Consider the following 18272-nt stretch of genomic DNA (forward strand, 5'->3'; position numbering starts at 1 on the left):
AGAATACTCAGAAAGTAAGGCATATTTGCTGTTTTGTGTCTTGGTTGTATTTTTGTTTATATATATATATATATATATATATATATATATATATATATATATATATATATATATATATATATATATATATATATATATATATATTGGCCATGTTCCATATCTTAACGGCTTCCATTGTCATATTTAATCTCTTTTGTGGCCACTACTCAGGAAATAATAGATTAGTGAAAGCATTCTTCTTTGGTGAAATCAATACGGTTGTTACCACTTAGCATTTGATATTGTGAGAGAAAATTATTATATGTAAAAAGACATAAAAAAGACATAAAAACAATACACGATGAATTGGTTTGAAAATGTGTGTTTATATATAATACATAAGTATTGCCCCAATGAATTTTAACAAGATAATAAAAGTCATAAATGAACTGTAATGGATGGGCAAGAATGCATAGGTCAGTCAAACTATCGCTAAATAAAATAAAATTGTGGCCCTCAAGGATTGTACAATATGGGAGGAGACTCAGAGGGAATTCTTCACACAAATAAAATATCAAAGGCCTGTATAATCAATCAATGGAACAATGCTTTTTTGGGGGGCTTAAAATAATGCCTTAAAATGTAATTCTCATTTCAATGCTCATTCTGAGATTATTATTTCACATCTGAACCAAACGGGTAACTCACAACTATAATAATTTAACAATAATAATCATGACAGAATTGTAAAAATTGAGAGAAATACAAAACAAAGAAATATGTTGTGCGCATTAGTGGGACACATGCGCCTGCTTTTGGGAGCAGAGTCTCTTCATGCGGGGAGAGATAGTGGACAGCGCGACACGCAGGTCCTGTTCCACTGACAGACGCGTGCGTGTCTTGTTCTTGACGTATGCTAGAGAAGAAAAAGCCAGCTCGCACAAGTAGGAGGTTGGGAAGGGTAAAAGCACCTTGATGGCGCTCTCTGAGAGAGATGTATATTCATGTCCCACAAGCAGCCAAAACCTATCCAAACCTAGCTCACCATGTTTGAGCTTCAGTGTGCGGTCCATAATGAGCTCTGCCAGTTCATCTTGAGCTTTGCTGCTCAAACTAGCGGCTGATGCTGATGAGAGGGGGTTGAACGGATCCCGGAGCCAGTCGAAGTCTTCGTTCATTTGAGGGAAATAGGACTCAAATCTCTCCTCCAGCATACGTAGGTGCGCAGCGATCAGATTCAAGAAAGACGCTGACTTGTGTGCTGCGTCATTGGCCGTCAACGTAAACATTTCAATGTTTTTCTTGGCCACCCCGTCTTGCCACCGTCTCAATTTGGATCGGAATCCGTTCAGTTTGTCTGTCGCTGTCAGGATATTCTCAGCCTTCCCTTGCATTTTTTTGTTGAGGTCATTAAGGTGGCTGAAAATATCTGCCAGATAAGCAAGCTTAATCCACCACGATTCATCTTCCAATTGTTCTTTGTATGGCAAGTCGTGCTCACTGACAAAAGTGATCAGTTCATCTCGGAGCTCATAGACACGGGATAACACCTTGCCCCGCGACAGCCAGCGGACCTCTGTGTGTAATAAGAGCCCCTCATGCTCAGACCCCATCTCATTGCACAATGTGCTGAACAGCCGTGACTTCAGCGGGCGTGATTTTACATAATTAACCATTTTCACCGCTTGGTCCAAGACTTCAGTGAGGAGTAGTTAGTTAGTAACTAGTAGGCCTAGTTAGTAAATTAATATCTTTCAAATCTGAGAAATATATCTTTTATTTGCTTATGAACTCCATTGCACATGTAATAAACAAACGTTTATTAATGTATTATTATTATCATTTTATATTATATATATATATTATTATTTTTTACGAGCAGATTTGGCGGCACCCCCGGACAGGTGCCGCGGCACCCACTTTGGGAATCTCTGCTCTATAGGGATGCACGATATGCATTTTTTTCAACCGATACCGATAACCGATGTTTACCCGCTTCTCGTGGCCGATAACCGATATGAGAACCGATATGAGAACAGATATAATTTCACAGTTGATAACCTGTAGTTCTTGCACACCTGAAGGTAAGAAAGGCTATGTAGTGAGCAAAGATTGATGATTTAATATTCCATAGTGATCTCACCAAATCTAACTTACATCACTATTGTTAACACAACAAAGAGAACACTTCTGACTCTTCAAATGTTCATTTATTTAAAAAAAGGAAATACATTTCAACAATGTTGAAAATCACATCACACTCACTAGTCAAGCCAAACTATTGCAATGCATGGATTGGGTGAGTAATCCCCACTGCTACCTAGTTAACTATAAGTTAACACTACTTTACATTGTTACCTAGTTAACTATAACACTACTTTACAATGTTATCTAGTTAACTAGAACACTACTTTACATTGTTACCTAGTTAACTAGAACACTACTTTACATTGTTAGCAGGCTCACAAAACAAGCTGTGTTAGTTGACTAGCGATGTGTCATTCATTGTCAACAACGCTTAGCTCGCGCTTTTATTTTTAAATCACGAAAACAGAAGTCAATGTCGGAATGAGCCTCTCCTTGTTCAGAGAACAGATGCCAAACTACCGACATGTTTGCTCTAATAATATGATTTGGCAGTAGAAAGCCATCAGTCAATAGCTCATCTCATTCACAGAACAGCATGGGTTGCCTGCACTGTTTGATTGCGTATTTTAGAGCAGACTACAGAGATGGTGAACATTAGCACTAGCTAACATTGGCTATCTATTTACCTTAGCTTACCGTTAATTGACTGCATGGCTGTACGCAGGCGCAGCATCATGAGCGCGACAACCGGAACCGGAAATATTTCCGGCTTCATATTATCGGCTCTATATCGGCTAAAATGTAATAAAACCGCAAAATATTGAATAACATTAATTTCCCAATATCGGCGCCGATAATATCGTGCATCCCTAATTCTGTCAGTGTCCAAAATGCATATATATACAGTATATATATATGGACCTACATATAGCTTGGCTACTGTTTTCCACTTCTGGTAAAAAAAAATAACATAAAATATGTTTTGATTAAATTTCTTCACTCTTGTTTTAATATTTTGATCATCTTTATTCGTAGGATTCCCTGCACTGTGAACTCCCCATCTGGGCAATGATGGATGCTTCTGCTTGTTCTGGTCATGACGACATGCGCCAGTGCTACGTCCAGTGTGGGAAGAAACTAAACATGGAGGATATTGTGAAAATACGGCAGCGAATTAGAAAAGGAGGACAACACCATTGTGGTACAACTGATCAGTAAGTCATACACATGCTGTGAATCCTGTCCACAAGTAGCCTGTTGTGTTCACAGGGTTCAACAGTAACGCTTGTCCGGAGCAAGTAAAACATTTGCCGGGTTTGTTTGCGCGAGCCCGATGACGCTGCTGGATCCTGGATATTATTTTATTTATTTTTTTAAATTAGTTTTTCAGATTTTATCCCTTTTTCACCCAATTTGGTATCCAATTGAACCCAACCTAGCATCCAATTATCCCCTGCCTATTGCGTAGGATCCGCCGCACGACCCCGTGGCCGGCAGCCCCAGAGGAGGCCGCCAGGCAGACTAGCTGACTGGCTCCTCGAGCCCAGCACCGTTATTCCGGCACCCCGGGGGCGCTGTTGCGCGACGGATCCTTGTCCGGAAATATTCCTATACCGCCCTCGGGAGCGGCCGCTCAATATGCCGCTCCCTGTGTGTGCCCCGGCCATATCCGGGTCTGGCGAGCTGGGATTCGATCCCAGTCCCTGGTGGGCAGCTTGCACTAGTGGCTAGTGCTTAGACCGCTACACCACCGCGGGGCACTGATCCTGGATACTTTTAACTGTGTGCAGGAAGAACAACAGACGGCATAATAATAATATCTTCTCTCCACGATCATCTAGTCTGGTCTGGCGCCTGCGCCGTCTGTTGTTCTTCCTGCACAAAGGTAATAATATCCAGGATCCAGCAGCGTTGTCGGGCTCGCGCAAACAAATCCGGTGAATTTTTTGCTTGCTCCGGGCAAGGGTGCACCATAGGGTGCCAGGTGTACAGTATGCTAATGGTGGTCATTGAATTGATATGATGAATTATACTGCCAGGTGCATAACTATAATCTTAGCCAAGTCATTGTATTAGCTCAGTACATTTCAGCAGCAGCTAAACAGTTGGTAATTAAAGGGCAGAACTATAAGCACATCTAATAGATGAATGTAATGTATGATAACGCAGCAAGCTAGCTTGAAAGGGAGCTGCCAGTCAAGCGTGCAAAGTCCACGCCCATACAGCCCTCTGTCTGACCAGGAAGTTGAGCCTAACTAGAAGATTATTGTCATTTTTTCTTGTGTAAAGTATTTAAAATATCAAATATCAAAATACAATTGGAACCGTTTAATGTCTATTTTCCAGACCCTTTAATTACAAAGAAATGCAATCAGTAATCCATAGATAATTGCATTTGCAGGACATGTCCTGTCAGTCTAGATGGGCTTTCAGTGAACTGGTTGGCTGTCATTTATAATTGACTCTGCACTGTTTGTGCCTCCATTGTTTCTAGCTGCAGGTCCTCTTCAGCTCATGTAACCATGTATGAACCAGAGTCCACAGAGTCCCCCGGATGTGACTGTGGTTTTCCAGCCCTGAAAATCACATGGTGGGGTCCAGAGATGGTGGCAGTGAAGCTGGAGGAAGAAGATGTAGAGGGGAATGGTGTGATGGTGAAAGAAGAAGTGGAGGAGAAGAGAGTGATGGTGAAAGAAGAAGTGGAGGAGAAGAGAGTGATGGTGAAAGAAGAAGTGGAGGAGAAGAGAGTGATGGTGAAAGAAGAAGTGGAGGAGAAGAGAGTGATGGTGAAAGAAGAAGTGGAGGAGAAGAGAGTGATGGTGAAAGAAGAAGTGGAGGAGAAGAGAGTGATGGTGAAAGAAGAAGATGGAGGTGCAGCTGTAATGCAAAAAGGTTTGATGGTGAAAGAAGAAGATGGAGGAGAAGAAATGAGGGAGGAGGGAGTGATGGTGAAAGAAGAGGACAGAGGAGAAGTGGAGATGGAAGACAGTGAGATAGTTGGTAAGTCTTTGTTGTATAGTGGTGAGGGTCATTGCTCTGCTGTAAAATCAATGCTGCCAGTGGCAAGGCAAGTTTATTTGTATGGCACATTTCATACAACAGGGGCAATTTAAAGTGCTTTACATACATTATATAAAAATACAGCAAGAGGAGCATAGCAAGAAGATAAAAACGACTGAATAAAAGCAAATATAAGAGGTAAATAGATAAAACTAGGGATGCACGATATGCATTTTTTTCCAACCGATACCGATGTTTACCCGCTTCTCGTGGCCGATAACCGATATGAGAACCGATATGAGAACAGATATAATTTCACAGTTGATAACCTGTAGTTCATGCACACCTGAAGGTAAGAAAGGCTATGTAGTGAGCAAAGATTGATGATTTAATATTCCATAGTGATCTCACCAAATCTCACTATTGTTAACACAACAAAGAGAACACTTCTGACTCTTCAAATGTTCATTTATTATTTCCTCTAACAAACAGAATCTGTTATAGACAGTGCACAATGCTTTTTTTAGCCAAGATCTGGCCTTCTTTTATGAAAACAAAAAAGGCTCACCTAAGAGTAATTAGATCAAAAAAGTGTCAAAAATAAAGTGCATCTTGTCTATCCCTGTAAATTGAAAATGCATAAATAAAATATCAAAAAATAAATAAATAAAGTGCATCAGTCAATACAAAAATAAAGACTTTTAAAGAACCAAAAGTTTTATAGAACTTTTACAGAAACTAGTGCCAAATGGCTGCTTAGTCTGCAGATAAACAGAATGACACAAGGCACATAGTAGGCTACACTAGTATGCTTAATAAAGCAACTGAAAAGGGCTGGGCTATGCTACTTTTAGTGCATGAGGATGAGGTAGGTTGTGATAAAGCCCATCAAACGTTTTGCATAAGAATTCAAAATAAATTGCACTGACATGGGAAAACAAAAAGTGCATGTTTTCCTTGTAAACAACTTGTCCTACATTCACATTCTCGCAATGGAAGTGCATGAGGATGTGGGACACTTCAATCGAAGTGCATGAGGATGTGGGACACTTCAATCGAAGTGCATGAGGATGTGGGACACTTCAATGGAAGTGCATGAGGATATGGGACACTTCAATCGAAGTGCATGAGGATGTGGGACACTTCAATGGAAGTGCATGAGTATATGGGACACTTCAATCGAAGTGCATGAGTATATGGGACACTTCAATCGAAGTGCATGAGGATGTGGGACACTTCAATCGAAGTGCATGAGTATATGGGACACTTCAATCGAAGTGCATGAGGATATGGGACACTTCAATGGAAGTGCATGAGGATATGGGACACTTCAATCGAAGTGCATGAGGATGTGGGACACTTCAATCGAAGTGCATGAGGATGTGGGACACTTCAATCGAAGTGCATGAGGATATGGGACACTTCAATGGAAGTGCATGAGGATGTGGGACACTTCAATCGAAGTGCATGAGGATGTGGGACACTTCAATCGAAGTGCATGAGGATATGGGACACTTCAATCGAAGTGCATGAGGATGTGGGACACTTCAATGGAAGTGCATGAGGATGTGGGACACTTCAATCGAAGTGCATGAGGATGTGGGACACTTCAATCGAAGTGCATGAGGATGTGGGACACTTCAATGGAAGTGCATGAGGATATGGGACACTTCAATCGAAGTGCATGAGGATGTGGGACACTTCAATGGAAGTGCATGAGTATATGGGACACTTCAATCGAAGTGCATGAGTATATGGGACACTTCAATCGAAGTGCATGAGGATATGGGACACTTCAATGGAAGTGCATGAGGATATGGGACACTTCAATCGAAGTGCATGAGGATGTGGGACACTTCAATCGAAGTGCATGAGGATGTGGGACACTTCAATCGAAGTGCATGAGGATGTGGGACACTTCAATCGAAGTGCATGAGTATATGGGACACTTCAATCGAAGTGCATGAGGATATGGGACACTTCAATGGAAGTGCATGAGGATATGGGACACTTCAATGGAAGTGCATGAGGATGTGGGACACTTCAATCGAAGTGCATGAGGATGTGGGACACTTCAATCGAAGTGCATGAGGATATGGGACACTTCAATCGAAGTGCATGAGGATGTGGGACACTTCAATCGAAGTGCATGAGGATATGGGACACTTCAATCGAAGTGCATGAGGATGTGGGACACTTCAATGGAAGTGCATGAGGATGTGGGACACTTCAATGGAAGTACATGAGGATGTGGGACACTTCAATGGAAGTGCATGAGGATATGGGACACTTCAATGGAAGTGCATGAGGATGTGGGACACTTCAATGGAAGTGCATGAGGATATGGGACACTTCAATCGAAGTGCATGAGGATATGGGACACTTCAATCGAAGTGCATGAGGATGTGGGACACTTCAATCGAAGTGCATGAGGATGTGGGACACTTCAATCGAAGTGCATGAGGATGTGGGACACTTCAATGGAAGTGCATGAGGATGTGGGACACTTCAATCGAAGTGCATGAGGATATGGGACACTTCAATCGAAGTGCATGAGGATGTGGGACACTTCAAATCGAAGTGCATGAGTATATGGGACACTTCAATCGAAGTGCATGAGGATATGGGACACTTCAATCGAAGTGCATGAGGATATGGGACACTTCAATCGAAGTGCATGAGGATGTGGGACACTTCAATCGAAGTGCATGAGGATGTGGGACACTTCAATCGAAGTGCATGAGGATGTGGGACACTTCAATCGAAGTGCATGAGGATATGGGACACTTCAATCGAAGTGCATGAGGATGTGGGACACTTCAATCGAAGTGCATGAGGATATGGGACACTTCAATGGAAGTGCATGAGGATATGGGACACTTCAATCGAAGTGCATGAGGATGTGGGACACTTCAATGGAAGTGCATGAGGATGTGGGACACTTCAATCGAAGTGCATGAGGATATGGGACACTTCAATCGAAGTGCATGAGGATATGGGACACTTCAATGGAAGTGCATGAGGATATGGGACACTTCAATGGAAGTGCATGAGGATGTGGGACACTTCAATCGAAGTGCATGAGGATGTGGGACACTTCAATCGAAGTGCATGAGGATATGGGACACTTCAATCGAAGTGCATGAGGATGTGGGACACTTCAATCGAAGTGCATGAGGATATGGGACACTTCAATCGAAGTGCATGAGGATGTGGGACACTTCAATGGAAGTGCATGAGGATGTGGGACACTTCAATGGAAGTGCATGAGGATATGGGACACTTCAATCGAAGTGCATGAGTATATGGGACACTTCAATCGAAGTGCATGAGGATGTGGGACACTTCAATCGAAGTGCATGAGGATATGGGACACTTCAATCGAAGTGCATGAGGATGTGGGACACTTCAATCGAAGTGCATGAGGATATGGGACACTTCAATCGAAGTGCATGAGGATGTGGGACACTTCAATCGAAGTGCATGAGGATATGGGACACTTCAATGGAAGTGCATGAGGATATGGGACACTTCAATCGAAGTGCATGAGGATGTGGGACACTTCAATCGAAGTGCATGAGTATATGGGACACTTCAATCGAAGTGCATGAGGATATGGGACACTTCAATGGAAGTGCATGAGGATATGGGACACTTCAATCGAAGTGCATGAGGATGTGGGACACTTCAATCGAAGTGCATGAGGATGTGGGACACTTCAATCGAAGTGCATGAGGATGTGGGACACTTCAATCGAAGTGCATGAGGATATGGGACACTTCAATCGAAGTGCATGAGGATGTGGGACACTTCAATCGAAGTGCATGAGGATGTGGGACACTTCAATCGAAGTGCATGAGGATGTGGGACACTTCAATCGAAGTGCATGAGGATATGGGACACTTCAATCGAAGTGCATGAGGATGTGGGACACTTCAATCGAAGTGCATGAGGATATGGGACACTTCAATGGAAGTGCATGAGGATATGGGACACTTCAATCGAAGTGCATGAGGATGTGGGACACTTCAATGGAAGTGCATGAGGATGTGGGACACTTCAATGGAAGTGCATGAGGATATGGGACACTTCAATGGAAGTGCATGAGGATGTGGGACACTTCAATGGAAGTGCATGAGGATGTGGGACACTTCAATCGAAGTGCATGAGGATGTGGGACACTTCAATGGAAGTGCATGAGGATGTGGGACACTTCAATGGAAGTGCATGAGTATATGGGACACTTCAATCGAAGTGCATGAGTATATGGGACACTTCAATCGAAGTGCATGAGGATATGGGACACTTCAATCGAAGTGCATGAGGATGTGGGACACTTCAATCGAAGTGCATGAGGATATGGGACACTTCAATGGAAGTGCATGAGGATGTGGGACACTTCAATGGAAGTGCATGAGTATATGGGACACTTCAATCGAAGTGCATGAGTATATGGGACACTTCAATCGAAGTGCATGAGGATGTGGGACACTTCAATCGAAGTGCATGAGTATATGGGACACTTCAATCGAAGTGCATGAGGATATGGGACACTTCAATGGAAGTGCATGAGGATATGGGACACTTCAATCGAAGTGCATGAGGATGTGGGACACTTCAATCGAAGTGCATGAGGATGTGGGACACTTCAATCGAAGTGCATGAGGATATGGGACACTTCAATCGAAGTGCATGAGGATGTGGGACACTTCAATGGAAGTGCATGAGTATATGGGACACTTCAATCGAAGTGCATGAGTATATGGGACACTTCAATCGAAGTGCATGAGGATGTGGGACACTTCAATCGAAGTGCATGAGTATATGGGACACTTCAATCGAAGTGCATGAGGATATGGGACACTTCAATGGAAGTGCATGAGGATATGGGACACTTCAATCGAAGTGCATGAGGATGTGGGACACTTCAATCGAAGTGCATGAGGATGTGGGACACTTCAATCGAAGTGCATGAGGATATGGGACACTTCAATGGAAGTGCATGAGGATGTGGGACACTTCAATCGAAGTGCATGAGGATGTGGGACACTTCAATCGAAGTGCATGAGGATATGGGACACTTCAATGGAAGTGCATGAGGATGTGGGACACTTCAATGGAAGTGCATGAGGATGTGGGACACTTCAATGGAAGTGCATGAGGATATGGGACACTTCAATGGAAGTGCATGAGGATATGGGACACTTCAATGGAAGTGCATGAGGATGTGGGACACTTCAATGGAAGTGCATGAGGATGTGGGACACTTCAATCGAAGTGCATGAGGATGTGGGACACTTCAATCGAAGTGCATGAGGATGTGGGACACTTCAATGGAAGTGCATGAGGATATGGGACACTTCAATCGAAGTGCATGAGGATGTGGGACACTTCAATGGAAGTGCATGAGTATATGGGACACTTCAATCGAAGTGCATGAGTATATGGGACACTTCAATCGAAGTGCATGAGGATGTGGGACACTTCAATCGAAGTGCATGAGTATATGGGACACTTCAATCGAAGTGCATGAGGATATGGGACACTTCAATGGAAGTGCATGAGGATATGGGACACTTCAATCGAAGTGCATGAGGATGTGGGACACTTCAATCGAAGTGCATGAGGATGTGGGACACTTCAATCGAAGTGCATGAGGATATGGGACACTTCAATGGAAGTGCATGAGGATGTGGGACACTTCAATGGAAGTGCATGAGTATATGGGACACTTCAATCGAAGTGCATGAGTATATGGGACACTTCAATCGAAGTGCATGAGGATGTGGGACACTTCAATCGAAGTGCATGAGTATATGGGACACTTCAATCGAAGTGCATGAGGATATGGGACACTTCAATGGAAGTGCATGAGGATATGGGACACTTCAATCGAAGTGCATGAGGATGTGGGACACTTCAATCGAAGTGCATGAGGATGTGGGACACTTCAATCGAAGTGCATGAGGATATGGGACACTTCAATCGAAGTGCATGAGGATGTGGGACACTTCAATCGAAGTGCATGAGGATGTGGGACACTTCAATCGAAGTGCATGAGGATATGGGACACTTCAATCGAAGTGCACTTCCCAGCCAACCGCAGCTTTTTTTGTTCGCGGCTAAGCTACCTTCTGCTACTCTGCAAAATAGCGGCGGCTTAGATATTCCTTCCATACAGCGTTCTTGCAATGGTGAATCTTAAGGTGACTTATGAGATTCGTTGTGTTGTAACTCGTAGACCTCTGCCCTCCTCTCCGAACTTTTGTCGAACATGTATTGCAAATTGCAAACGCTGAACCTGCACTATCTGCCTCAGAAACTCTGCAGAATGTCAGACACACCGGAGAAGACATGTTTCGCTGTCGTCTATACACTGCGTGCCTGTACGCAGGCGCAGCATCATGAGCGCGGAAACCGGAAGCAGAAATATTTCCGGCTTCATATTATCGGCTCTATATCGGCTAAAATGTTATAAAACCGATAAATACCGATAAACATTAATTTCCCATTATCGGGCCGATAAATATCGGTGCCGATAATATCGTGCATCCCTAATTCTCTACATTTAAGATTCAAACTTTGGATATCTAGGGCAAAGCTATATAAACTGATTTCCTGTTGTAACCACACAATGAAACCAGTTTCTCTACTTGAAGCTTGACATTGGCTAGACAACAGACACATTTAAATGATTACAAAGACCTGATTGCTCTCTTTTCTCCCGAGATGGACCAAGCCATCTAGAGCAGTTTTGGACTTTTGTGTTTCCCCAGACCCAGTACTCTAAGACCAGACTAAACCAGTTTGTGGCTATTGTGTTCCTTTTTCACCTTTGTGTAACTAGGAGAAAGTGGGGGCCGATTCCCCCTTAACCTTCATCCCCCATCATCTTCCTCAATGTACAAGTCCACACCCATTGCTCATGATTGGTCTAGACCCCACCCGAGGGCGGACCTCTTACCTGAGTGTATATATACAGAGATGTGATGAATGATCTGGACTTTACGAGGAACTTTGAATCGTTCAGATGCGTCTGACGAACCTGTAAACTTCCTCCTTCTGCAGAAGAATATTAAATATCTTTTCTTATACATCTTGAAACGAAACAGGCTGCCATTATTGAATTTTAGCTCTAACAATATCATTGTCACCTCTTACCCAGCTAGAGTGGACTAGGAAATAGAGTTTTTTGAAGCTATTCGAACATAGCCCATTATGTAAAATGATCTCATCATCACACAGGTGACCGGGTCATTGATGTGGGCTCTGAGTGGAGAACCTTTACCAATGAGAAAGCTACCAAAGACCCATCCAGAGTGGGAGACGCACAGAATCCACTGCTGAACGGAGGAGACCTGACCACTATGATCAGCAAGGTACGCAGGGGGGCGTCTCAACTGGAGCAGCTTAACATGGACAGTCAGACACTGCTACCTGACATTGTTCAGTGTGACAAACAGACTTCATTGTTTTGTCTTCACAGTTGTTATGTTTTGACTGACATGGTCTTATAGTCAGATTACTTTAATGCCTTTCAGAGAGATGACATTGTCATGAGCTTTACTGGGCAAATGTGTTCTGTCTTGGTTCTGTGGTCACTTTAGGGAACCGGTGCAGCTAGCTTTGATGAGTTCGGCAACTCTAAGTACCAGAACCGCCGGACCATGAGCAGCTCAGACCGGGCCATGCTAAACGCCTTCGAAGAGATTACCACCATGGCAGATCGGATCAACCTACCAAGGAACATCATAGTGAGTGGCCTGCCTGATTTGAGAGCTATCACATGCTTTGTGCCTCTTTAGTTAATTCTTTGTTGAACATGGGGGTTTTACTTTTCAACCAGTTTGAAGACCACAACATTAAAAGGGACTGTGTGTTTTTTTTTTACCCTCAGGACAGAACAAATAACTTATTTAAACAAGTGTACGGACAGAAGAGCTTGAAGGGGCGAAGTAACGACACCATTGCCTCAGCCTGCCTCTACATCGCCTGCAGACAAGAAGGTGTGCCCCGGACATTTAAAGGTGAGCTGAATGTTACGAGATAACATACTAGTCTTCTAGAAATGTGGGTCATGAAATATTTTTCCGCTATTTGGTTTGAGGTGTACCAACATTCAAATAATCTTCTTCAACTATTTGATTTCAAGATTTCAATGTATGACACATCTGAAAGCTTACAGCTGCACTTTCATAATCTGTATGAGGACTTTTATTTTTACCAGACCCTGTCACATATCTTGTGAGAGCCTCCTTGATCATGAGATTCACTTAAGCAATATCACACGAGAGGGAGTGTGTTATACTGAATATCAGCACGGCTGTGATTCGGTCGTAGGTACGAGGCCGCAGGCTGTTATTCATTATAACAGCACAACCTCAAGTGTGATATTGGGTGTGATATTGCTTTTATACAACAGTTCTACAGTGTGATTTATTAGTTAACAGTAATAAGCGACAACAGATAATGATTTGTTTGTTTATTTATTTAATCAATTTATTAAAAAAATAATAATAATAGTTCCGCAACGGAACTTCAAATGGACTGTTGCCTAGTAACCTGAACACAAACATGTAGTCTAATTAACGGTCATTTAGTAGAACACTAGTGCGGCGGAATGATGCATATAAGTCCCAGTGCTGTTATACGGTATATCAGCACTCATGGAATGCCTCTTGTCCAATGAAATTACTTGGTCGGAACTAACTGTTGTATAATTACTTGTAACTAAAGGATTACCTTTCCTCCTGTACAGAAATCTGTGCCGTGTCCGGTATTTCAAAGAAGGAGATAGGCCGCTGCTTCAAGCTGATCCTGAAGGCCCTGGAGACCAGTGTCGACCTGATCACCACAGGAGACTTTATGTCCCGTTTCTGCTCCAACCTGTTCCTGCCCAAGCAGGTGCAGATGGCTGCCACCTACATTGCGAGGAAGGCTGTGGAGCTGGACCTAGTGCCTGGGCGGCGCCCCATCTCTGTGGCTGCTGCAGCCATCTACATGGCCTCCCAGGCCTCTGCTGAGAAGAAGACCGAGAAAGGTGAGGTTGGACTTTTTTACGCCAATGTGTAGGATTCATAACCTGTATAAAACCCAACAAACTCATGCATTTCAAAACTCTCAACCATATAGCTAAGCTTTACAAATTGCTTTCCAAGAATTATGAAGGTATTTAATCAGGGTATCTGCGGTGTCTTGAAAAGTATTAAAAGTTGATAAATACATTTTGGGAAAATCAAGACCCTTAATAAGTATTACGTCTTTTTATGAGGTCTTGAATTTTGTTGGTATTTTTCTGAATTAGACTCTGTCCAAAGAGTTTGAGTCCTAAAAACTTTTAGTAAAAGTTCATGAATTTATTAGTTTTATTAAAAAAACAAAGATGAACCAGAAATTCTGTTGTATGATAGTGGTCTAGTCTATTGCAAACAAAAACTGTTAAGTTAAAGGTGTCACTGTAAACGGTTACAGCTTGAAGTGGCGGTGAGGTCTGGAAAAATATTGACAATGTCTTTAAAAAGTCTTAGAAAGGTATTGAAATGAACCTCAAGATTCCTGTATATACCCTGAGTAGGTAACATAGACACGGCTGTTCTAGTGTCAACTGTCACTTAGATCCAACTGTCACTTTCAAATTAACCTCAAGATTCCTGTATATACCCTGTTAATGATCTGTAAACTACTTGTTAGTAAAAGGCACCCCTAGACATTTCGTGAGCTTAGAATGATAAGGTTCTATCTCCGTTTAGGGTAGTTCAGAGATATTGAGCGTCAAGGTTTTTACATTCCAAATTATGTTTTGTGAGATGGAACTTTTGTATTTTATGAATTACTAACTCAAAAATGTCAACATTTAAAAAATAACACCACACAGGCATTTTTTTTTTGTCAAATTTTGACAAAAATGGAGATGGAACCTTATAATTCTAACGTCACGATTTCTGTGCATCTGACCCTTTTGGTAGAGATCGGAGACATCGCTTGTGTGGCGGATGTTACGATCAGAGAGTCATACCGCCTCATCTACCCTCGCGCCGCAGACCTCTTCCCCGCAGACTTCAAATTCGACACCCCAGTGGACAAACTGCCTGTGATCTGCCGGGTCGGGAAGAGGAAGTTCCCATGGGGGGGCAGTATAGCATGGTTACATGGTCTGTAATGCTCTGCAACCTTTGGCCCCTACAACAGTGCTCATCTCATCACTTTTCTGGACACACGACACAATATCCTCACCCCAGCCCAGCAGATGGACAGCCCAGAGCAGGGCTTCCACCGGGCTGCTCTGGTCTGCAACTGGTTCATCGACTACCCACGTTTTTCTGCCACAATATTCTCAATTTCTCAACCCTATAGAGGAGTTTCTTTCAACTTGGCGTTGGAAGGTCTATGAACGTATACCCCTCCTACAAGCAACGGAGGACGCATGTGGTGATGTACCTGCTGAAGTATATATCAGGGCTGGACGCGTCATGCCAGGCGATACTTTCCCCACTGCTTGGCCAGGGAGAACATTGCCTGTGATGTGGACGAGGTCCTGTGGGAAAACAGGAACGAAAGGCAGGATGCAGCCTAATTTCCTTTGTGTTTAGAGTATATGCAGAAGGCTTTTTTAAATTATTGTTTTGTTTGTTTATGTACGAAGAACACTTTACAAATCCAACTGTCATTGCTGAGATGTACAGTATTTTAGAATTTAAAAAAAGAACATTCTATTCTTGTATTTGTGTTTTATATTTAAGTATGAAAACACAAGTTTATAACAGGCTACTGTACATATGTAGTGTAACACTGAAAATGCAAAAGGTCTACTGATAATCTTATCATAGCAGTGTTTTCCGCTGATCATACTGTTTTCCGAAAGATTCGTGAGTTTTTTTGATTTGTGTTAAGAGAAAATGAGCTATGCTTTCAGAAAACATGTTAAAGCGAAAGAAAAACTGAAGCCACGTTTTGATTCCTACAGAAAGGATAGGATTAAGGGCCAATCCCAATTCACCCCTACGGCTTCGTTTTGCACGTTCACGTTTAGGGTAATTCACATTTCACAGAGGGGAAGGGGTAAATCGGAGGGCTAGCTATAGTTTCGAGCGATTTCAGGACCAGACTAGCTTTGAAGCCGTACCCCTTGATTCCAGCATGCATTGCAAATCATCTACAGAAATGTTATGTCGCTCTATTCAATGCGGAAATGTCATTACTTTCTCTGTAATTACTTATTAATAAACAACTCGCAATCTAATCCGAGCAGTTGTTATTATGTAATATTATCGATGGATAATGCCTTTTTTTTATTGGATGAATTGGGACACCCCTACCCTAAACGTGAATGCGCAAAACGAAGCCGTAGGGGTGAATTGGGATTGGCCCTAAGATTTAGCTTGGCCACTTACCGTACCATCTGAGGTGTCCTGACTTTCTGCCTAGTCATTCCCAATCGAGTCCAATTCAACAGTATACAACATGCACACAAAGTAACACCACTCTAATAAAAAGGTTTAATATGTGCATTCATGATAGGTAACAATGACTGCAAAATGCTTTCTTTTTTTTACACCAGGGTCAACAGTTTAGAGTAACTTCAATGTGGTGTACCATTCAAAAAGCGCTTGTCTGTTTTTCGCAACATGCTCAAGCAGCCATTTAAGCATTGGGGGAAATAATAAAAACAACTTTGTACAATCTAATTTTTTTTATAATTCCGCTAAACATAGATACAAAACATTTTGATAAAATTAGTGCTTTCAGCTTAATTGTGTGTACATATACCCTGCCCTCCCCTGTAGTAATTCATATCAACATGTCTGTACAAACTGGCACTGAACTAGGTTTACTGTTAGTTCATCGTTCACCACTGTTTCCCTAGGCCCACTGTAAGGACTGGGTGAATGGATTTTGGTAGTCAGCTGTACTTGAATCAGTGACTTGGGGGGTCAGCCTTTCTTTTGACTAAGTCCAACTCCAATCATTGAGGGCAGTAATGTCTACTTACATGTATTGAACCTTGAGCTGAAGTGAATTCAAATAGAAATGCTAGAAGAAATTGATTCTACCCACTTGACCACAACATTGCTAGTCTACAGGGATTGGAGTTGGCATTTTCAGATATGCCTTTTGATGCTGGGAAGCCCACAGAGCTATAACAGTTTTTAAAAAATATGATGTGCTCTTTCCAAACAATCATGATTAGTCTAATGGCATTGGTCTGCTGTGATGTAGAACTGTTCATGTTACCATCAACGATTCTGTATACCAAAAACCATATAGGCATAAAAACACCCACATGTCATCTTCCGATATACAGTGAAAGCTCATGTAAAACTAACATGATCACAGAACATGAGGGATAATAGTGTTGTAATATCAAAAGTCGCTTTAACAATGGATGGACTGCTTTTGTTTAATAATCAGCTGCCTGTCGAAACAACCTGCTGTTTCCTGGGCCATAATTCTTAACTTCGGACATACATTAGCAGTTAGCTTTGGTAGGTTTTGTCATTGAATTCAGGTGACAGAAGCCCACTGATCAGTAACAGGAAAATGTATGGACTCTTGGGGGATTCTGGGGGATTAAGAACAGGATTGAAGAAAGTATTGAGCGGAAATCTTCCTTGGGTTTCAAGTCACGAAGCAGTAGTAGTCAAGATGTTTGTTGTCTTAAAACCTTAGTTCAGTGATTATGCTTAGAGCACAACATTTTTGTAACACATGGCAGACATATCAACCTTACAGAGATAAAGCCGTTTAGTTATGGCAGAGGGCTCGTCACAAACATTACAGAGGAATATATTCTGTACAGATCAAAAACAGACAGTGACAATGAATAACATGATTGTGATGTTACCATTTCCTTGACAGAGTTCATATGAAAACATTCTCAGTGGTCAGACAATAGACACAACATTTTTCAGGAGGCATCCCTTCCCTCTTCACTCAGTTTCTCGAGAGCAAATATCTTGTTTTGTTTTTTCCTCTTTTGTTAAAAAAAAAGTTCTTCATTTTGTTAAAAAATAAATTGGGCTTTGTCTTTCAATGGCACAGAGTGCGCTCGAAGGTTAGAAGAGCGACGTTAGACGTTCCCTCTTGACGTTTTCAAAAGAGGGGAGAGTTTAAAATGTGAGTTGTACAGTCAGCGCTGTGTTGGTTCACAGTGTGTTTGTGGAGAGGGGATGTGTCTGTTTGTGTTGGGAGGAGGGGGGGGGGGGGGG

At 42.3% G+C, this 18272-nt stretch overlaps 2 protein-coding genes across 2 annotated transcripts in view; one reads left to right on the plus strand and one right to left on the minus strand.

The window, feature by feature from the left end:
- LOC308168601 (serine/threonine-protein kinase N2-like) overlaps positions 1-2803 on the minus strand; it is a gene marked incomplete at both ends in the record, with an annotated part of 16386 nt that extends 13583 nt beyond the window's left edge. Inside the window, one exon of the mRNA XM_080543201.1 lies at positions 2754-2803. Within this exon, the coding sequence (XP_080399327.1) occupies positions 2754-2803 (50 nt within the window). The remainder of the gene's footprint in view (positions 1-2753) is intronic.
- LOC308168602 (transcription initiation factor IIB-like) overlaps positions 1-15226 on the plus strand; it is a gene marked incomplete at its 3' end in the record, with an annotated part of 15775 nt that extends 549 nt beyond the window's left edge. The window contains exons 2-8 of the mRNA XM_080543202.1: positions 3103-3281; positions 4562-5067; positions 12313-12446; positions 12675-12821; positions 12965-13094; positions 13826-14107; positions 15033-15226. Of these exons, the coding sequence (XP_080399328.1) occupies positions 3136-3281; positions 4562-5067; positions 12313-12446; positions 12675-12821; positions 12965-13094; positions 13826-14107; positions 15033-15226 (1539 nt within the window). The 5' untranslated portion in view covers positions 3103-3135. The remainder of the gene's footprint in view (positions 1-3102; positions 3282-4561; positions 5068-12312; positions 12447-12674; positions 12822-12964; positions 13095-13825; positions 14108-15032) is intronic.
- Positions 15227-18272: the final 3046 nt, after the last annotated feature.

The sequence above is a fragment of the Nansenia antarctica genome, assembly GCF_963989245.1.
Source record: "Nansenia antarctica genome assembly, chromosome: 12".
Taxonomy (NCBI): Eukaryota; Metazoa; Chordata; class Actinopteri; order Argentiniformes; family Microstomatidae; genus Nansenia; species Nansenia antarctica.